General features: G+C 38.3%; 2 protein-coding genes across 2 annotated transcripts; both read right to left on the bottom strand.

The window, feature by feature from the left end:
- Positions 1 to 513: 513 nt before the first annotated feature.
- On the bottom strand, positions 514 to 6,080 carry rad21l1 (RAD21 cohesin complex component like 1; the record flags this gene model as incomplete). The annotated part of the gene is made up of 13 exons (XM_079238569.1): positions 514 to 696; positions 968 to 1,042; positions 1,238 to 1,348; positions 1,437 to 1,576; positions 1,669 to 1,747; positions 1,842 to 2,071; positions 3,024 to 3,131; positions 3,229 to 3,327; positions 4,476 to 4,580; positions 4,748 to 4,851; positions 5,138 to 5,237; positions 5,727 to 5,856; positions 5,934 to 6,080. The coding sequence occupies 13 exons, from the start codon at positions 6,078 to 6,080 to the stop codon at positions 514 to 516; spliced, it is 1,611 nt and encodes a 536-aa protein (XP_079094695.1).
- A 6,276-nt stretch (positions 6,081 to 12,356) lies between these two features.
- Positions 12,357 to 14,213, bottom strand: opn7d (opsin 7, group member d; the record flags this gene model as incomplete). Its single annotated transcript, XM_079238570.1, has 5 exons — positions 12,357 to 12,830; positions 13,063 to 13,397; positions 13,524 to 13,651; positions 13,869 to 14,031; positions 14,123 to 14,213. The coding sequence occupies 5 exons, from the start codon at positions 14,211 to 14,213 to the stop codon at positions 12,357 to 12,359; spliced, it is 1,191 nt and encodes a 396-aa protein (XP_079094696.1).
- Positions 14,214 to 23,030: the final 8,817 nt, after the last annotated feature.

The raw sequence follows: 23,030 nt of genomic DNA on the forward strand, positions 1-23,030 counted from the left end.
TTCTGCGGTTTATGCAGGGGACAAAACTTCTTTCACATCTGAAAAGATTTCCAGGATGTATTATTTAAACAGTGTGTCTCAAACATAAATACCAGATATACAACCCTTTTAAAAACGTGCCTAAAATAAAAAGGTAATTTAGTGTTACTTGGAAAAACAAATTCAAGTGACACCTGGAGTGGAACTGGTGACTTTCAGGGCTTGGAACATACAGAAAAGAAATGGGTGTAAAACACAAGCTGAACATGCAGGAATGTGAAGTCTAAACAGAACCTGATACATGAAACTAGATGCTGCAAATATAAAATGACAATTAAAAGAATAAATAAATAGAAAAGATTATTCAGATTAAAATATTTAGTTGTTAAATATCTGCTGCAAAGGACGTAAAGCAAAAAGGGGCTTAGAACGTGCAAAGTTTTGTTCTGAGGCACAAAAACCAATTTGTGCAGGACGAACAAGGACTGCAAACCTAAAAGGGAACTTTTTTTTTTACAAAGCTAGCATCTTTTATTAGTCGTAGAATTTGGGTCCAGGTGTGAGGATGACATCCTCGTAGGGAGCGCTCTGGTGGACATCTACGGCCTGCTGTTTTTTCAGGACCAGAAGACAGATGAAGGTGGTTGCGGCCTTGGCACGACTGATTCCTTCGCAGAGATCCCCCAGGCTAAACGTGGCGTCCCTGCTGCTCTGGCTCTGCAGTGAATGTGGACACACACACATGTAAGATTTATCATTTATTTTAATCTTCCCCCTTCCCTGTCATATTTACACCCCTGGCTATAGATGCTACAGGATACACACGGTCCTAACCAATATACACCCCTGGCTATAGATGCTACAGGATACACACGGTCCTAACCAATATACACCCCTGGCTATAGATGCTACAGGATACACACGGTCCTAACCAATACACTGTTCTGACTTCACATAAATGAAGACACTTTTATTTCTGGATCCTTACTTTGAGCACGTTCAGAAGCTTCTGTGCTTGCCTGCTTATCCTCCTCTCTTCAAAGTCCTGGCTGTCCAGCATAGACTGCAGGTTGGAAAAGCAACATATTTCAGTCAGTGACGCTGGGCCCACAGCCAAGGCAACACAAGAAATTATCACCTGCCATCTGTTAAGCGCTGACAGACTAAAGCTTGTCGGCTTTACCAGCCATTTTCAGACAAACCCCCCATCATTTCACTTTCACTCCTCAGAAAGCTGGCAGAGAGAGCTCACGAACACCTGCGTGTGAAGGGAAGTGGACTGCGTGTCCTGCACCAGGTGAGACGGATGGACAAACATGGAGTCCTCTGATGGAAGATCTGGATGCGTGAACTCTGACCTGTTTTCATCCTGACAGACACGCAGCAGAAACATGAAGCGAAAACTAATTAATAAGATGATTTCCTTTTAAACGTGAACGGGACGCGACTATACGTACTTGTGCAAACTCTGTGTTAGTCTCACAGTTGTTGTTCATGTGATCAAAGGCTGTCAGCTCCGTGTTGTGTGTTGTTTCAGAATTAAATGATGACTGAATGTCGTTGATGCCTGAGGAGAGGGCGCTCAGGTCCCTCTGTGCTGTGGCATCATGACAGGCAGAACAAAACCCATGTGATAAAAAAAAAAGCAATCACCAACATAACTTTCTCACTTCTTGACTAACTTCTTACCGTCTTGGCTCTCTTGACGCATTGCCTCGACCTCCCCATGTAGGTTATATTTCACCTGGAAGACTGTTTTAGCCAAGATCTGCAAAAGCAGCATTTAAAGATTCAGCTCAAATTCAGTGGTTTACTTTAAGTTGTGAAAGTGAAGAGGAACAGACAACTAAGCAGGCTTTTACCTCTTTTATCTGTGGGTTTACTACAGAGGAACACGGCTGTGAAAAGAGTTTGTCAACGCCTCCGCTCTCCTTCCACTGCATGAGCTGCACGGTCGGTGGGGCCATGTCCAACGGAGCAACCAGATCTGAATAATCTGAAAGCTGCTCTTTGATCAAACTGTTGCTCAGCTCTTTGGTCCGGTCCACCACCAGCTTGCGTCGCCGCTTCCCGATCTTCTTTTCGGAGTTTGCTAAAAAAAACATAAAACAGCAGAAGCTCAAATCGAAGATGGTTTTCTTTAAGTTTCTATTCATGTTCCAAACTTCCTCTGGACTAAATGCTGGGATTTCTTTTCACAATAGAGATTAGCGATCACCTCTTCTTCTCCTCTTCCGCCAGACTTCCTACTCTTTAGTTGGCTCTAAGGTAAAGATAATCTTTGGGATCTAGTGCACATATTCTGGTCATCTTCTAAATTATCTATATTTCCATCTTTTTTCTAAAGTTATGTCTGAAATTCTAGGTATATCTTTAGGTTTTTCTCTACAGATAGCTTTGGAGTGTCTCCAGATGAATTTGTAACTACATACACACAGGATAGTGTCCTAGCTTCTGCATCTTTGAAAGCACGTAGAGAAATCCTTCTCCTTCAGAGATCCACTCACTCACCCTTTAAATCCTGGTTATACGACTTAATATTTTTAAGAAGCTGGAGAAAAGCTACTTCAGCCTTACACTTTGAGCCCAGAGAAGACAAACAAATGTGTTGTGTTATTGCATGGTGTTGCCTTGTCAATGGTCCTCCCTGGTATTAATCTCATCATTCAGGCTGAGTTAGAGTCTCATCGGTCTGATAACTAGCCTGTTGAATCTACAGACAGCAAACAACCTACTTCTTCTGATCATAATCCTTTATTATTATTGATAAAGTTGCAAAAACTACGTACAACCTTTCTGTTTTTTATTCAACCATTTCAGTGTGTAACTAACTATCATCTACTCTTTTAGGATGAATTATTCCCAAATGGCAGGCTCTGAAATGTCCGCAGGATGTGTGTATGTGTGTGATGGGGTTAGGATGACGTGGAAATAAAATAAATAAAATTGTGACTCCCTTCAGATGTATTTCATACTGAAGTTACTTTCGAGAGAAAATGTAGCAGTTTGGTAGTTATAGAAGCAAAGTTTGGGTTTGTGCATACGAGTGATGGCCACAGGCTCCAGGGCAAAGGCAACCGCCCCATCAGGGAGCGGAGTGGTCTCATTTAGGGAAGGGGTCTCAGCCTGGATAGGTTCTATATTGTCCGCATCTGGAAAACAAGAGGAGTAGAGTAAAAGAGAACCATCACCACGAAGCAGATCTACCAGTGAAGGCAAACATAAGATGACACTGACAAACAGTGTTACTTATGTGATGATCCTTTAGTGCAGAACTCTCTTCATTTCGAGGCTCTTCTAGGACGAAATCCATCAGCTCAGAATGATCGGTGGGGTTTGCCAGAAAATCTAGTAAAACAATACAAAACAGGAAGCTTTAGTTACTTAGATGTTTAGGGACATATGGACAAAATGATCAACTGCTGCCAAGATTAAAGAAAAGGATTATTAAATTGTATTTTCATGTTTAATAGTAATACGATTTTCTACTGCTGATATTTCAGTGCAGGTATTATTAGGACTTAATTTATTGTTATTAACAATACATAGGCAAGCTGTCCTCAGAGGTTATTTATTTATTTAAGTCACATTTCAAAAGAGGAGTCCCTAAAAGGATGCAGTCTCTCCCAAAGGAGCGTGGTTCACACATGAACACATCTCTCAGAAGAAAAGAGGACCTAAATGCAGTCTCGTGTCTGTATTTGGCAGGAGTTCCTCTTGTCTACAGAAACAACCCTGATCATATTTCCAGAGGTAAATAAAGTAGAAGTCCTGTCATGTTTTTGGATCTACTTGTGCATTTAGAGCAGGGTTTCTTTACTAACAGGCTCATCTACCTCACAGTGGAGCTGAGCGGACTACATCCACCTGGTTTAGTGACTGGTTGGAAAGACCGTCGTACAGGACTTTTACTTTCTACATCTCTGTATATATCTGAGAAATTCCAGTAAGCTTGAGATGACCGGGACATCTACCTTAAACTGCAGCGTGTACACACCCCTGGAGGGTGGGGCAACTCCAGGGTTAACGGGTGAAAACTTGCATGAACAGCTTAATCTTGGCTTGTATGAAGTAAACCTTACAGACATAAATCACTGCTGCTTGATGACCAGCTGAATGAAGCTATTTTGGAAAACATGAAAGCATCTTTCCACATTTGTTGAGAGCACTGAACCTCCTGGCTCATTCGAAACCTTAATAATCCTTTTCAGCACCTTATGAAAGAGTTTGTGTACAAAAGCTTCTTTTGGTAAACCTTCCTTGTCTGTAAATTAGAGGAAAGAAATGGCCTTTTAATTATAGGCAACTGAACCAGTTTTCAGTTTTAATATATAAAAATACTGCTATCTCTGAGCTTTTATTGGCTTTAACTAAACATGTGAACCAACTGGTCTTTAGTTAAACCTGACCTTCATCCAACATTTTTGTGTACATAGTCCTCAATATCATACAAATTTAGAAGAAAAAACAGGCTCCTGATGGATTCTACAGTCTACCCAGAAGGTCATATTCTCTGTCCTCATCTCCAAAGGTGTCTCCATTTTCTGCAAAGCTCTTGAAGCTCCTGTCCAGCAGAGCATCTGGTTGTCCGAGTGACTCATCTGCGAGTCAACACGAGAGATAAAAGAGAGGGATGGGGGAGGGATGAAAAAAAAAAAAGTCATTTCAGATATCAGGTGTCTGTTTAAAAACAATCAAATATAAGGTATATTGTCATTCACCACATCAGATTAGGGAACAAAACACATGAAAACAACTGGTCTCTCACCAATATCTGTGAAGCCCAGAAAGCCATTTCCAAAATCCTCTCTCAGAGTGATTTCCTCTAAACGACCCTGGTTTAGGGAAAAGTGGTCCACAACATCTATTTCACTGGTATCCCAACACGAGGACAACCCAGCATGGGGAAAACAGAGTGCCTATTACTTAGATTTTCATAAATAACTGGTTAAATCAGGAATCCAAAACACAACATTCAGGTTCAAAGTATGAAAAAAAAAAATCCATATTGTAAATGTTTAAAGCTAAAAAAAAATCTGTCTTTTTTCAATTATGGTTAATTTTAAAACTTGATTTTTCCCAGATTTATCATCTAACTGTGTCATTAAGAATATAAATAGCAGACCGGGATGCGTTGGGAAGGAGAAGGAAATGGCACCTGGTGTGTGGCAGCTGAGTATCAAAGGTAGTGAAATCTTCAATCAAAGTAATAGCTTTAATTGTGGCCTCGAGCCCATCTTCTGGCATATCTGTCTGACCTGGTAAAATAAGAAGCAACAGTGCAAATAACACAAACTTATAGTTTATTAAGAACAAAATGAGAAGAGAAACCAGTATATTTAAGAGGGCATATTCTGTAATGATTAAAAAAACAAGAGGCAAAGACAAAAATTTCAAGCTTTGTGCTGTATTTTAGCTATCACAAGTAATCCGTCTGTTTGCTAATATACTCCCGCATCTATCACTGGAAATGTCTGCTCCCTGTGGTAGTCTTCTTTAAGAGCAATTGCTATCTGCCTTAAAAGCTGTCTATTAGATGCTAGTTTCAGAAAAAATATAATAGTCTTTTCTTTATACAATTATAGACTTGTTTCTTTATTGTTTCTGCATTAAAAAAAAATACTGCCTCCAAAATGACAACAGACATAAATAAGCAGTTTAAAGAAAACCTAAATAAATCTGCCAAAAGATTCTAGTTTAGGTGTGTGGGTGTAAAAACTGCTGACAGAGCTAACAGATGGATTTACCTGGCCTGAATGCTATTTTAATTCTGATCAGGGCATCATTACAGTCTGCAAGGAGATACTTTGCTTTTCTGGAGTAGATCCTGACCACACCAAGGAGTAGATGACTAGAAGTCCGCAAACCAATCTTTATCTGCAGAGACCACACAGTCACATCTCAAACAGCACTCACAATGTGTGGTTTTAGAAATGCGTTTAGAAAAGGTTTACCTTTGGGGAAAGTATGTCTCTGACTGTTGTTTCCAAATTGCATTCAAATATGTGGGCTTTAGTGAGTTTCTTCTCCCAGTGCGCTGCCAGCCAGATTCTGGCTAAAGAGCCGCGATTGGAGGTAAAAAGTTGGGCATAGAACACCATGTTGGTAAGGTACGTTTCACCTATGGCAAAAAAAACAAAAAAAACAAAAACAAAAAACAAACAAACAACAACCAAAAAAACAATAGCGTTTTTAATAATGTTAATTAGACTAACATTAAACTGCTCAAGTTTTTTCCAGTGTAGCAGAATGCTAATATTAATATCTACGTGTTTAGGTCGGTCAATGTTAGCGGTAGCTGCTTAGCTAGTTGCCTCAGTTCACGTGCGAAAACATCTTTTTTAGAAACATTTTTTAAATAGTTAAAAAAAAGTTTCATTAAAGCATAAATAGCTGTTTTAATTCCATAGAAGAAAAGAGCTGATCAGACACCATCAGAATAACATACCTTATCTTCTTTAAATTCACCGCGTTTTGACAACAGTGACGCAAACATTAGCACGAGACGTATCCAGTAACCAAGCAACGACTCCCGCCCCCCCAGAGGAGACATATGTACGTTTAAACTATTATTATTGCAAAAAATATAATTTAGTAATATAAGACACAGTTTTTTCATTTATTTAAGTTGATAAAAGAAAAAAGAACCAATCAAAAAATTGGTCCTGGACAAATTAGAGTATTTTTCTGTTAACATGTGGGACAAAATACCTGTCAACAGGTGCAGAAGTCTGACTGAGAGGAACAGAAAATACCTGACTGTAGCGGAAACATTAAATGATTGTTCAACAAAATATTAGTTAATGAGTTATGTAGTATGTAATAAATTATCTTATTTTTTTGCTTTTTTTGAATAAATATTTCTATTGAACCATAATTAGAAAATAATGTCATGATTTTCATAAATTTTTATTTATTTTTATTTTAGTCAATTTCAGCTTAATTTACATGCAGCTGTTTTTCCCTTCTTTAATTAAAGGGTATGAATAAATATGAGCACAACTGTATATATATATATATATATATATATATATATATATATATATATATATATATATATATATATATATATATATATATATATATATATATATATCATCTATATATATAGATGATATATATATATATATATGTATATATATATATATATATACATATATATACATATATATATATATATATATATATATATATATATATATATATATATATATATATATATGTATGTATGTATGTATACACACAGAGTGTATATAGAGTTGTAGCTGTAGTTATTAGGCACTTTTAATACAGTTCTTTAAGGGGTCATACAGTTCGGTCAGCTTTGGCTTCTGTCCCAAAACTGTCTTGTCACTTGGTGTTTTTATTTTTTGTTTAAGATTGTAATAGTTTTTCAGTAGGATTATGAACCGTATTTAAGATATTTTTTTGATTATACTGAATTTAACTTCTCTTTCACAATTAAAATATGTGAAAGGGAATATGTATGGTGGGCAAATCCACAGACTTATTGGTGGACTTGAACTTATTTGAGCTGATATCTTCCTGAAAAACTACAATAGTCACGTTTCAAATCTGGGCAGAAATATTCCACACTGAATGTAAATGTCTGTAAATACAGTTTATGATTTGTAAATCTTTTTCTCTGTTTGCAAAAATGCTGATAAGGTTCATTCTAAGGTCTTTATTATTATTATTATTATTATTATTATTATTATTTTATTTGGGTGGCTTAAAGTGGTCTGGGTGCCAACAAACCCACAGAATGAGTTTTATGTGCATTTTTTTTTTTTACAAAAAGAGTAAAGGATTTCCAAATCTGACAGTGTATTAAAATGAGTCTACATGCTGTGTAAAATAATCTGTCCACATTTATTATTATACCTTCAGTTGTTCTGTGTGTTTATGTGAATAACCACTGGAGGGCATCATAACATTAGTATGAAACAGCTTGTGTCATGGCCTCACTGTGTGACAAAGATCTTGTTAGAAATTATAGAAAAACAGTGAAAACTTGTTAGTTATGGACAATAAACTCTTGCACAGTAAAGCAATAACTTTGTAAGAGTTAAATATCATGTTTGGATTAGCAGCTTTACTTTCGGTGCTGAGCGAACTGTTTATTTTTTATTTTCTTTTGGCCTACTTATAGAAATATGTAAAATGTACATATATATTATACTATGGAGTTACTATAGAACAGAAATTCTGGTTTATATTTTAAACTCTGTAGAAATACTTGTGACCCTTTTATTTTAGAAAACCATTAAAAAAAGAAAAATTAAAGCCCTTCTTTTCCTTTAAAAATGTATGTTGTGTAATTTTATCTCAGAAAAAGACTTTGAAAGACAGTATTTCAATGACACTATTGTATATGTGATTTAGATCTGACCACAGCAATTTAACCATCATGTCGAAAGATCAATATTTACTGACATATATGCGTCATGCTTATTCCACAAAACAATGTATTGCCCTGTGTGTTGATACTGTTTGAAAAACAGCACAATGAAAGACACATAATACAAAAACATTCATATATAATGATCTTATTGACTGAAAAATGTCTGTAATCTAAAGATATTTACTGGTAATGGTGAAACTAAAGATGTTTTTGGAGTTGAGAAGCTGAAATTGATTTTTTACAAGCAATTAATTGCTGTCATAAATGCTATTCAAGTATTTATAGTATACAAACCCCTATATGTCAGATTTATAATTCTAAGTGTAATTACATAATTGTTTTTTGGAGAATCGTTTTATTCTTTTTAATGCATGCAGGATGGCAAGATGAACGTCTTAGAGATGACAATGGACTTTGCAGCTTTGAGGCGAAGTAAAGAGGCCACTATCCCAAAGGTATTTCCTAATTTCTCTTCTCTCTTTCTCTCCTCTGTTCTCTTCTGTTATGATATTTTTGCACACACACACACACGGGAATTACTACAGTCCTTAGAGGCAGTGATCTCAGGCCGAGAAACAAACATGCCAAAATGTATTTGTGTTTTGTGCTGAGCGGACGCCCGGAGTTGTGCAGCTGCACTAGAACACTTGGAATGTCAAGTCACGGTCTGGATTTCAACAGACACACTGTTATAGAAAGCTTTAGGGAAACCGAGGGGAAGAGAGCTACTGTAGTATGGAAGAATGGGATTTAAAGAAGAGCACATGAGCATAGGAACATTTTCACTGCAATGATTTTGTGTCTGAAGTGAATCTTGAATCTGGCTCTGCACAGTAAACTCCATCTGCAGTGGATTTAATGATGCGAACTACTTCAGATTTTCATCAATTTCTAACAAATTCCATGAAAGAAATCCACTTTGATGTTTGCTGTAATAAAAAAAAGTCAAATTTATATGTTTTGTTGTAAAGTTCTAACAAATCCAGCCTCCCTGTGCAGCCACATAAAACCACTGAAAGTTTCTCTAAATGTGCCATATCAGTTATTTTCTTGTAATTCCTCTCAGGCTAAATCTCACTGCTTCTCTATTTAGGTTGCCAGTGAAAAGCTTATCCTCCATCCTTTTTTTTTCTGCTTCTTCTTTTAACTTTGGGGGAAATAAATTGCTTTGCATCTGACTTGATCCTTTATGAATATATGCTCATACTCCCTGCTGGCATCGGAGTTTACATTTTCATTTCATTCCCGCTCAGCTCAAGTCCAACAGAAGATCTCTTCAGGAGATAAACTGCATAGCCATACATGCTAATATCTTATATTGCTGAGATTCTAAATGTGATGGGCTGGCCTATATGATATTAAACTGGTGGTTTTTCAGCCTCCTGAAATATTTCTTACCTAAAGATATTCATGCAAATTATTAATGGAATGTTTTTCTGTGAATCGCCAGGGAGTTGAGAAAATCACAGATGTTTCAAGGTGTATTTTGGTGGATAAAGTTAGATCATTTGACAGATTGTTTATTTAAATGAAGGAAAATTTGCACTGCAATGCATAAATGTTTCAAATTAAAAGAGATTTATGGTTTAGTCTTTGAAGACAAACTGAAGTTACCGGTATTTGTAATTTTTCTGCACCAGTTTCTTTTAAACAATTTTTGACAAAAAAAACCCCAAAAAAACAAAAAACAAAACTAAATTGAAAGCAGATTTGTTTTCCGCCTCAAGACTTGGAGCACACTTTTTAGGAATTTTAAACAGAGACCACAAAGTGCCTCCTGTAATGTTGATACTCTCCTTTGTAGAAAATGAGATTGGAAGTGAACTGGAACCTGCTGGGCTCTCAACTTAATGAACAGTTTCCAAAGCAACACTTAGCATTAGTCACAAGGGTCTCAAATATTGGCTTATTTCCACAGGAAATAACAAACTGCCCCCAACAGTTTTACCAGTACCGCTTCCCTAATCGCATCAAGAATCACAGCACCTGCTAATTTTCCTTCAAATGTCAATTTATTTTCTCCTTAGTTGCTATTCCTGAAGAAAAAAAATTAAACAAATGTCCTCATTTTCAATCTGAATCAACTTTTTATACTCATACTGTATATACACACAGGATCAAAACCATTCCTGTAAGTTTTCATGTCTTTATTAAATAAGGCTTACAGCAACTCTGCATGATAATATTAAATACATTAAACTGTTATGGCATGCACATGAAGCTGTACAGCACAGGACCACTTTAAAAACAGAGAGAACAGAATCAGATATGTATCATATATCAAAGCGCTGTGTGTGTTTTGTGAAAATACATTTTCTGTACCAACATGCAAGAGCAGATATGGTCGTTGACGTAAATCCTGCGAATCGTTTCTTTCTGTTGACGGCTACTTGCATTACTAAGCAGAAAAATAGATGACACTGATGTGTGAGCCAGCTTATGCTAAAATAAAGCATCAGTATTCAACATTTAAAGCATCAATATGGGAAATCAGTCTTTGTAAGTAAAGATTTTCTGTCATTATCTGAACTTCTTTGGAAGTATTGTGCCTCACACAGAAACTGCAGAACATCTCATGGTTCCTTGTCTGGAACTGCAGCTGTCACTCACATCAGGAAGTGATATGTTTTCTTTTAAAGTCGTAACTTTGAAAGTAATGATCATTCAACCAGTGAGGATTGAACACAGCAGCTCTGCAGGACTACTTTTCAACCACTGTGCCTTGACATCATCAGGTGAATCATGGGAAATGATCCAATTTCACTTAAAAGCGCAGAAGATATAGACGATCATTCCTGCCAGCAGCCATCAACCTCCTCAAGTTAATTATTATTTACTACTATTCTGAATTTCCCTTTGGGGATTAATAAAGTATTTTTCCTTTCATTTCATTTTATTTCAATAACTGGACTTAAAAACAGCTCTGTGTTCATCCAAACTGGTCCGGGTTTCATACTGGGTAGAAATATTAAAGAGCATAAAATACCTTTTCCTTTGTGTTTGTGTCTTTTTCAAGACACTTTGACAAGAATGACATTATATTGGAAACACAGGCGACAGAGTTTCATTTTTTTTAAAAAAAAACATTCTTTGTCATTTCCTTGTGATCTTTTCCATGAAAAAAAAGTACCTTGCAGGTTGAAAAGCAGGACTGTAGAGGAATGAGACCAAGCAACCATTAACCATCATAAAAGATAAGGAATCTTCTCTACATGTAGAGTTGAGACTCATCGAGTTCTGACCTCTTCACTAAATCTGCCTTTCTACGCTCGGATATTCAACCCCTGCTTGAAGTTGCTTCTGTGAGTTTGTTGCTTCCCTCTTACCAGAAAACAGCGGCTGTCAGATTGATTTTATGTCTCTGTTACGATCCCTCCCAGTGGTGACACAAACAGCATACATACAGATGTTCAGTCCTACAGAGGATGATCGGTTTGGTTGAACATACAGCGACTACACGCGTCCACATGTACATTTTGCTTGCAAGCCTTTCCAGTACATGCATCTGCTTTATTGTTTCTGTTCATTTTTTTTTATATTCAGTACAGATAAAAATGAAAAATAGTTTATTCCTTCTTTGCACACTGAGGTATGCATTTTCTGGATTAAGCCTGACCCAGCAGGAGCTCTCCTGTCTCATTTTCTGTTCCTTCAGAATCCTTTAAATGTCTGTAGATTAATATAAAACAGGCAGCAAGCTCGCGCAGAAGTAGGCATGTAGACAAATCCTCTCAGGGGAAGTGAGAGGATTTTAGCTATTTTCCTTTTTACAGTTAAAGTCATTTAAATCTTTTAGCATTTCCATCAAAAGTCCGGGCAAGCCTGTCTTCTAAGTTGTCAAGCTGTTGAGTTTTTATTCTGGAACGCACTGCTTACTGCAGCTTTTCTGTTGTTGTTGTTGTCCGGTTGTTTCTCCGTCTTTCTGTGCATGTGTCACCTCTCGTTTACGTCATGACCAAGTGAGGTCGAACCATTAGATGAAATCTGGTTTCATTTTGGACGTGAGCTGGCTTACTGTCACCTCCGTGTAGGCAGATCCCGTCAGGATGCAGGCAGTCTTTTGAGGGCCGGTCATGTGACACAGCCCTGTGCTCTCGGTGCAGTTCAGGCATGCCCCGTAACTCTCCTGCTGTCCATTTGAGAATCTTGTGGAGGCGCTCACGTCCTTGTTGCGCTGCGAGGTGGATCCAAACCGTTCCTGTGGCTGCGGACTTCCTCTGATCATCTGTCGTAACGTAGACGTGTCTCTGTACAAGCACTCCCGAAAGTTGGGCTTGCACAGCAAGTAGACCATAGGGTTGTAGACGGTGGAAGATTTGGCAAACACTGCGGCGAGGGCGAACACAGCAGGTGGGACCTGTGTGGCATCTCCAAAGGCGGCCCACATGGCCACCACAGCATAAGGAGTCCAGGCACCCAGGAAGCCTATACACACTGCAACTGACAACTGTGGAGAAGAAGGATTCACACACACACACACACACACACACACAAACTTATAAATGGGTACACAAACAGCAAAAACATGCAGAAAACTCACTAAGTGTCATGCAAGTGACAAGTATCAAAAGTAAATGGTTTAAGTGGAATCAGGTCTCTGAAATATTTATCGTATCGTATCAAACTACTGCAAAAGCTAAAGTCAGTGTTGCTGAGGTGGCGCTGTCATATGCTCTGACCTTCACAATGAGAGCGTGTGCATTGGTGGTCTTGGTCTGTGGTGACACATGCTGCTGGACGGCCTGCCGTGACCCCCGCACGGTCAGCAGAATGAAAGCGTAGGAAAGAAAGATGATGGTGCAGGGCAGTGCATAGCAGAAGACAAAAAGGCAGATAATGTAAGACAAAGCTAAAAGCTCATGGTTGGGTGCATGCCAGTCAATGCAGCAGGCTGTGCCGTAAGGTTCAGCACGGTAATGCCCCCACTGTGCTAAGGGCCCCACGGCAAACACAGATGCGTAGCACCACACTCCAGCCACCAGGAGGCGAGCATGTGACGAGGAGAACTTGTTACCTGAGAGGGGAGATATAAAAAGACGCTTCGCAGTTAATTCGGCTCACTCTTTTTCTGCTTCTGGTCAGCTTTGTGATAAAATCTGAGGATAACACGACTGTGCTCATCGTGTTATCAGCCCCTCACCATAGTTTGGGAAGCAGACTTTAAGGCAGCACACTAAGGAGAGGGCTGTGAGGTTTGTCAAGCTGCAGAGACCGAACAAGACTCCACACATGGCATAGAGCTGGCAGGTGATTTCTCCAAAGAGCCACCTGCACACACAGACAAGGAGGGGGAAATGACCTGCAGCAACTGTTTTCCAGTCTGATGGTTATATCCCAGATTAATCAAATTTATTGGGCATAACAGGGATCTAAATGAGAAATTAGTCATAAAATTGTTGCCCGTTACTGTCAGAGATTGCCAGTTCAAGCCAGCTTGCACTTCAGGAAGACATAAATTTGATGCAAAAGTGGCATAAAAGGATACCTGTGCAAAAACGCTGAAGGTATCGCCAATGGAAATAAAGCGAGCGTCATCCCAAGGTCACTGATGGAGAGATTGATGATGAAGAACTCTGCTGGTTTCAATGTTGATCTCTTGTGATGGGCAACAAGTAGCAGAACGCAGTTGCCAATGAGGGACAGTACACCTGTGGAAGATACATAAAAAAAAAGATTTGAGTCGGGCAGGAGGTGTTGAACGTCAGCAGAAGCAGAGAGCGGCTTGTTGTGTGAACTCACAGAACACACTGTAGAATGAACCCATGAGGATGTCCTGGTCCTTGGAGATGGTGGAGGCAAACAAAGAGGATGCATCTGAAGCATTTCCCATCTGAAACATGTCCACAAGCACATCAGCCAGTTGAGAATAATGCTGGAAAGAAACTGAAAGCACCCAAAGCTACATAACGAATATTCAAAGTAGAAATCTGTATTTGTTGCACAATAGCTCAAAAACAAAAGTCAAACTGTTCTTTGAATAATAATAAAAAGAATTATCTCCTTGACAGATGAGGAGCCATTTGTATGAACCCATCTGTAGAAGAAAAGAGTTTCAGATGGAAAGAATAACAATCGCTGTGTCCTTCCGCATTTACAGCTGGATCACGTGTCTTCACATCGCATAGAGCAAATTCATTGATCAAATCCTAAACAAAGGAACAAAAATGTTCATTTTGTCAAACATAAATATCAAAAGCATTTGACAGAGTTAATAAATTAAGCTAATACATTGTTAGTGAAATCTAAATAGCATCAGTTGAAGCATGTCTGAGGCACTCAGGCTCTTTGTTATGAGCCAGACTCCAATTCCAGGCAATCAGCATCCCCCTGCCAGGCTGTTTTCAAAGTTGATGATGTTTTCTCTTCAGAGCATCCTTTTGCTTGATAGGAGAATGAAACGTAAAATGGAAACCGATAAGGAAAGTGCAGGGCAGCGGCAAGTGTGGATAGATTTGGTTTGAGGTCTTTTAGAAATGATGCGGAGGCATCATTGGCTCTCAAGGACTTTGGTAATCATACAGGATAATGAAGCAGACTTCATTATTATGTAAGTCAGCAGAGCAGTCAGTGACGCCATGTCCAGTCGGTCTGTGAGGAGAAGACTCAGCCGGGCAGGCAGCTTTCTGCCACAGATCTCCACTTTTATGTCAGCAAAGCCAGCGTGTTTACTGGAGAAGTGAGAATCTTTATTTCCTTTTAACTGACTCAGAGACTAGAGAGAGACAGCTGTTTATTTCAGTTACTTGTTTCTTTTTGAGTCCATCCAGTCGGACTCGTCTTGCAAGTCCATGGACTGGACTTAAAAACTTCTTTTCCCTGATCTGTACACCCTGATTTAAAATGAACAACATCCCATATGCCACTTAAATAACCCAGCAAGGCCAGGTAGCTAGCAAGTTCAGTCTAACTTTTATAACTTCAATATTTTGTGCCACGAGGAGGGTCATGGAGGTGTGGACCCAGAATGTGGAGACAGGAGCCAGAGATCCAGAAACTAGACTTTTAATAAACTGAAGGCAACTAACAGAAAACAGCACCAGGAGACTCATGTACTGATCCAGCAACATTAAACTTAAACAGAGGCTATAAATACAAAGTAAAATGAATCAGCTAATTGAGTCCAGGTGAAAACTATGAACAGGAACAGAGGAAACAAGACTACAACACTACAAAATAAAAACAGAAAACTAGAACTAAAGACCTAAGATAAACACAAAGCATGACAATTTTGCATGAATGTTAAACGTGAAAGAAAATATGAGTTTAAACAATGTTCTCCGCTGAGGAGTCAGTTTATTATTCCTGGGTTTTTATCTGAAATCTGGAATTTATGATGGAAATAAAGTCTTCTGTCTTTATCACAGAAAAATGTACCTTCAGCACCTCAGTGTCATAATTACCAGAACTTTTACAGGACTATTGGGATAAAGAACATTTAGATTAATTTGGCAAAAGACAAAAGATGATGATTATGTAAGAGTCAGCTCATGATTATTTTTTTAAGCCTGTTTCAGCTATTTATTATCCATTTTAATTTTATTGAGGATAAATCAAATTATTGCTATTACATTCTAACAATTATTTTCTTAATTCCTATTTTTCTCTGTTCTTTAATTTTTTTTTTTTTTTTATTATAGTTTTTTTTGTGAGAGGCTTTCAGGTCTGTTGGAGGAGAGAAAAGCAGGAGGTCATCCCCACCAACAGCCAAACCATAAGAAGAAGATCATAAATGAACCATTTAGGGATGATTTGAAAATAAAAAAGACCTTATTACAACATTATTTCCCTTGGATGAACAAAACATGTAATTTAATTAGGGATGTTCAATGTTTTTTTTTTTTTTTTTTTTTTTTTTTACTGTTATAGTAGACTGATTTTGTCCGACTTGTCATGATTTGGGTTTTTCTGTGCTTTGTTTTTGGGCTTCCTGTTTTATTTTGTAGTTTTTCCTGTCTTGGTTCTTGGTTAGCTTCTTAGATTTCGTGTTCATTGATTTGGTTCACCTGGGTTCATTTAGTTCATTTGTTTCACCTGTTTCTCGTTCGGTTTTTCCTGTGTATTTATACCACTCATGTTCACTCATTGTTTGCTGGATCATTTTGTACCTCAGTTAGTTTGTCTGTTCTTAGTTTCCTGGGTTAAAAATAAATCGTTCTGAGTTCTGCATACTGGCCTCCCTCATCTCTGCAATTGGGTCCACATCTCCACTGCTTTCGTGACAGAATGATCCAGCAAACAATGAGTGAACATGAGTGGTATAAATACACAGGAAAAACTGAACGAGAAACAGGTGAAACAAATGAACTAAATGAAACCAGGTGAACCAAATCAATGAACAGGAAATCTAAGAAGCTAACCAAGAACCAAGACAGGAAAAACTACAAAATAAAACAGGAAGCCCAAAAACAAAGCACAGAAAAACCCAAATCATGACACGACTCTCAGTTTCCAATACCAGTATCAACCAATATTGATATTTCTGAGTGAGTTGTGCCAAACAAATGAAAACATGTTGAAAACTATACATGAAATGTCTTATATTTTGTCATTTTGAGTTATAGGACACATAGATGAAGAGTTTGATGTATAAATGTGCATATTATGTAAAATTTACGTCATTAATAAAGTAAAAACTGATACAGATAATTTCCGATATTGCATTTTAATGTTGACATCAGCCAGTAATATTGGCATGCCAATAATATTGGAAATCTCTGATTCATTTATTTATTTTACAAACCGACGCAAGGAAGCTCGAGCCTATCCCAACAATCATTGGGTGAGAGGCAGGTACACCCTGGACACGTCATCAGTCCATCACAGGGCCAACACAGAAACACAAACAAACCATTCACACTCACTTCTAGGGCCAATTTAGAGTAACCAATTAACCAGTGACCATCCTGCTGTAGGACCACAGTGATAACCATTATGCCACCATGCAGCCAAATATTAAGATATCCTTAATTTAATTTAATTTTTTCTTTTCTTTTTCTTTTTCTTTTTTTTAATTTAATTGAATTCAATTATTTTCTTTTTTCTTTTTTGATCTAATTTAATATAAATTAATTGATTTTTTTCTTTTTTAATTTAATTTAATTTAATTTAATTTAATTTAATTTAATTTAATTTAATTTAATTTAATTTAATTTAGCTTAAAGTGGAACCATTGGGAACCAGCAATGTTGTAACATCCCAGTCAAACTAAGTAATTGGGAATGAAGGGCCTTGTTGAAAAGGCCAGTGGTTGCTGTGGATCAGATCTGGAGTGTTTTTGTAAAGATTGAAGGACGTTATAGAAGGAAAACCATTTTAGTGAATGGTAAAAAGCCCAATAATAGTCTGATAAGCAGGATACCTAAGCAAGCCAAGAACTGAGGACAGACACTTTCACAACACTAGTAACTACTCAGCCAATCACATGGCAGCAGCTCAACACATTCAGTCTTGTAGACATGGTGAAAACGACTTGCTGAAGGTGAAGCTTAACACCAGAATGAGGAAAAAAAGGGGATTTATATGACTCTGAAAGTGACATGGTGGTTTGTTTCAGACAGTCTGAGTGTTATAAAAACTGCTGATGTTGTGAGATTTTCAACCATCTCTGGGTTTTACAGACAATGATCTGAAAAAGAAAAATATTCAGCGAGGAGCAGCTGTGTGGAACAAAATGGCGTTAGAGGTTGGTTCTAAATGGACAGACTGGTTGAAGATGATAGAAAGTTAACAGTAACTTAAACAACTAGGCGTTCCAAAAAAAATGTGCAGAACAGCACCCAAAACGTCCAGCCGTAATGCAGAGGGGCTAAAACAGCAGAAAAACACACTTAGTGTCACTTCTGTTTGATAAGGACTGGAAACTGAGGCTACAATTCACATACTCTCTAAATCTGAACAATAGAAGATGGAAAATTTTGCAGGTCTGATGAGTCTCCATGTTGGCTGCAACACTGAGATGGTAGGATTTGCTCAGAATTAGGAATAAACAACAAGAAAACACCCAACCTGCCTTGACTCAACAGCTCTGACTGCTGGATGTTTACTTTGCACAGCTTGAACCACTTTGTACCAATTTAAGGTCGAATTAATTTATTTAACTAATTTCTCACAACTGATGGTGCCCAAAGTACTTTATATTCTAAAATACAACTAAATAGACTTAACAGTCATGCAATAAAATAATTAAACAACAGAATAAGAGCAATATTATAAACAATAAAACAAAATCTTTATCTGCTTGTGCTTGTTGTATATAATATATTAATCAATCAATCTTTATTTATAAATCACCTTTCATACGATTGTAAGCACAAATGTAGCACAAAGTACTTTACATCAAAAGCAAAATCCCCCTAAGTTAAATTAATTATCTGTTCAACGGGCAAATACACAACATAGCAAACACACGTCTCAAGAGGCGCTGTCCCAACCCCATAACTGTGTCAGGAAGGTAAAACACTGGAATAATTAAAAAAAAAAAAAAAAAAAAAAAAAAAAAAAAAAAAAAAAAAAAAAGATATTGAGACTAAATAAAAAGCAACAAAAAAAAAAAAAAAAAAAAAAATCAACATAAAAATAAAGATATAGTAAGAAGCAATAAAAACATTGAAAAATTAAAAAAATAATAATGAAAAAAACATCATAGATAAGAGTTAATGTGTAGTAAATTATAAATAATACTTAAAGAAAGGATGAAAACAGTTGTGACTATGAAGCTTTAATAAAAAGGTCAGTTTTAAGCTGCTTCTTATAGATTTCATCACTCCCAGCCGCCCTCAGGTCCTCAGCTGTTCCACAGGCGAGGACCATGGACACTAAAACATGCTTCTCCATACGGCACAGCAATGTAACGCTGTGTATCATCGGCATAACTATGGAAGTATCAGGGCTGGCCCCTGACATGGATATTTTTAAAAGTACTTTTTATTCTTTAGCCTTTTGTGATGTGCAATAGTTTCAACATTGTGTTTATGCTTTAATTTCTCTAAATGCTCACCGTATGTTGGGGTCACCTTTGTGTGTTTTAAAGCAAACAGCTCCTTGTCTTTAGATGTGCGTTATAAATAAAGTTACCTTGCACAACAGTCGGTCCATGAAAGTAGAGATCCGGTGTTTGAGCCGATATTTAGCGACCGGCTGTTCCAGAGTCTGGGAACCGCTTCAGGAAAGGCTCTGTTCCCTGACATTTTAGTTTCATTCTTGGAGAACATATTATCAACTGAAAACTGGACTTCACGGCTCTTGCCGGAGCATTAATAGGCAGCAGCTTAGTGAGATAAGACGGCACGGGGCCTTAAGTGAGTTTAAAATGAAAAAGTAACATTTTAAATTGGATCCTGTGAGTAACAAGCCAGTGGCTCATACTGGTTTCATGCTCCTTCCATTTCCCACAAGTCAGCAGTCAAGTGGCTGCATTAGTTTAAACACCACAGCCCATGTGGATGTTGTTGCTGGCTATGTTCATCCCTTTTTGACCACAGTGTCCCATCTTCTTATGGCTACTTCTATGCAGCTCAAATCAACAACTGGTTTTCTGATCATGAGGTCGAGCTACCTGCCTCCACAGTCACCAGATCTCAGTCCAGCAGAGCAGCTTTGGGATGTGGTGGAACGGGAGATTCTCATCATGGATGTGTAGCAACTGTGTGATGCTTCATGTCAACATGGAGCAAAATCTCCGAGGAATGTTTTTAATACCTTATTGTATCTCTGCCACCAAGAATGAATTCAGTTCTGAAGCCAATGTGACTTCTAACCTGGTAATATAGAGAAGTGTGCCTCATAAATTGGCCGATGGGGATTTGCCGCCACTAGATGAGCTGATAATGTATTCAAGATGCTGGGAAATATGGAGAGGGTAAATATCCCGAGGGAAAAATCTTCTTCTAAGTGTTCAGGATGCTTTGTCTGGCTGAGATAAAGATTTACATTTCAACATGACAATGACCCGAAGCAATGCTGAGAAATCGCAGTGGGAAAACTGCAGACATCCTGAAGAAACTCCTTTCTCTGGTGGCATGAAAATTGTGCCATGGCTGTGTTCTCATGTTCTTGATCCCAGCTGGTTGAACCTGAATGTTTAAAAGAATCTTCCAAAGGGAAGTTTTTATTTGTTTGAAAGTTCACAGGATCATTTCCAAGAATGCACAAGGTTGCCATTGCTGCCATAGATGCTTTAACCATGTACTGACTGAATACTTTGTTTGTAAGGATGTTTGAGGTCTTGCTTGACAGGAAAGAGAGTCGTAGAGAGATGGGAACTGCATGCAGCAAAGAGTCCGAAGCCTGGTCTCAAACCTGGGCCGGCTGCACAGAGGAGAACACCAATAACAATACCAATAGAAATAAATAGGAAATACCAATAAAAATAATACATTTCAGTCTTTTGTAATAAAGAAATTGTGTTTAACGAAACTTGGTGTTAGTTGTTGTTAAAGTTTCTTTTTATGTCATTAGCCGTACCGCTTAGTCTGATTAAGGGTCGCGGGGGAGCCGGAGCCTATCTGTTGGGATTATGTTTATGCTATTTATGTTTGTTTTTTTCTTCCGTTCAAAGATCCAACTGGCAAAGTGGTGCGCTGATTGGAGATTGTGCTCACCTGGGGTTAATGGGGGAAGCCACTCACCTGCGACTTCTCAGCTCAGCCTACTTAAGAGCAAGGCCGCATTCACTTGTTTCAGGCTCGTTTTGGGTTTTTCCAAGTGAATGATTGCTGGCCCAGTCAGTTTTGACTATCTGATGTTTCTTTTTGTGCTCTTTTCTGCCACCCCCTTTGTTCTTAGATGGTTTTCTAAAGACTTTGGACTCCTTAAATAAAGCTGTTATTGCTTTCCTCCCACCCCCCCACCCCCCCCCCCCCCCCCCCCCCTACCTGCTGTCTGCTCCGTTCCTGGATCCAGCCTGCTACCAGCAAATCATAACCCTATCCCAGCAATCTTTGGGCAAGAGGCGGGGTACACCCTGGACAGGTCGCCAGTCCATCACAGCACCAACACAAAGAGACAAACAACCATTCACACCTTGTTGAAGTTTAAATATACAAAAAGTAATCTGAAGAAAGATATACTGTCTGACTATCGGCTTAAGTAAGAAATAACTCCTGGTTTCAGTGGTCTTTTCCCTGCTATGACAGCACACCACTGCTAAATGAATGCTTGGCAAACGCCACATTCAGGTTGGTAAACAAGACGTTTGGGCGCTTCTGAAGAGAAACTGTGATGCTTGAATGATTTAACCTCACATTAAATTAATCCAAATATTCGTTCAGATCTGACTGCAGAGGCTTGTCTCTCATGTGAGCTGATCTGAACGCCAGCACCTCCACCACGCCTGAGTGAGCAGCTTTCATTTGGTTTTTAGAATCCCTGTAATGTTATTTCAATCATTACTCGATCATGATTAGAGCGAGAACACAGACTGGCAGTGTGTTTGACACCACTGCCATTAACACCACTGTCACTGGAACACTTTCTGTTAGAATGGGACAATTTGAAACCAGTAAAAACCAGACAAACCTCAGCTATTTTAGTCTGAAAGTGAGAGGAAGCTTAACCAGCTGAACCAGCTTTATTTGTATAGCGCCACTTCACAACAATGTTGTCACAGGGCTCTTTACATACACATCATTTCAAGCCAATTCATAGATGTGCCTTCGGTCTGTGGGGTCAGATTTTGTGAATGACTGAGCTTTGACGGTGCCGCTGTGATGTCTTTAAGTGCGTCTGCAACCACTCCTCTGCTCACATCCGATTAATTGCACTCCTTTGAAAGAGGTACAGGAAGTATAACCACCAGATGGCATCTTCGGACATAAACCATGTATCGTCTGCTGACCTAGCTTGTGTACCCATCGTTTTGTTTTTGATTAACATTTGCATCTTACCCTTCCAGCCCTCCCAACCCTGAAGAAACATGTAATTTACTGAGGAAAAGATTTAGAATGGTCCATCTGGAGTTTACTGCTGTTGCCAGCGTGACAAGTAATCTACCGTACAAGTTTGCGACAAGTTTCTCTGCTACATGCCATCAAAACTACGACATTTGGGATGGCACTGGAAATAGGACTGTCACTCATAACTATTAAATGCCTGTAGTCAGCGGAGATGAGCAGCCATTTAAAGGCTGACAGGCATGTCAGAGAGTGCAAATGCAACAGCAAGAAGCCACATGCATGAGAAGCAATGTCACTGTGTCTGCATGGTTTTTTAGAGACTGGAAGCCAGTTTCAGTCTATGACTTGTGTTTAAATCTGTTGCTCAGTTTGATTCTTTAATATAAAACTCCATGTTCCACTTAATTATGACCAGATGAGTATCTCATTCCCCTCATGGCTGTAAAATAGTTGTGGCAACAGCATCAAAGGGGAAAAAAGCACTAGTCATTGCATAAAGCCTTTCTTTTTTGAGCATTTCTGCCTTTGACATGTAGAATGTTGTTGATTTGGGATGCACCATGTCACATTGGTTCTTGTATGCTTGGCTTGATTAGCCTGCCGTGTCCTTTGAGCATTTACATTCGTGAATTCACAGCTGCGTAACATGTTGGGTTTTTTTTTTTTCTAATTCATGATTTCCATTTAAAAATCATGCCACAGAAAGGTTGTGCGACTGCCATGCTTTAATGCATTCAACATGGTGATGCATCTGT

This window comes from Telmatherina bonti, assembly GCF_933228915.1.
Source record: "Telmatherina bonti genome assembly, chromosome: 4".
NCBI lineage: Eukaryota > Metazoa > Chordata > Actinopteri > Atheriniformes > Telmatherinidae > Telmatherina > Telmatherina bonti.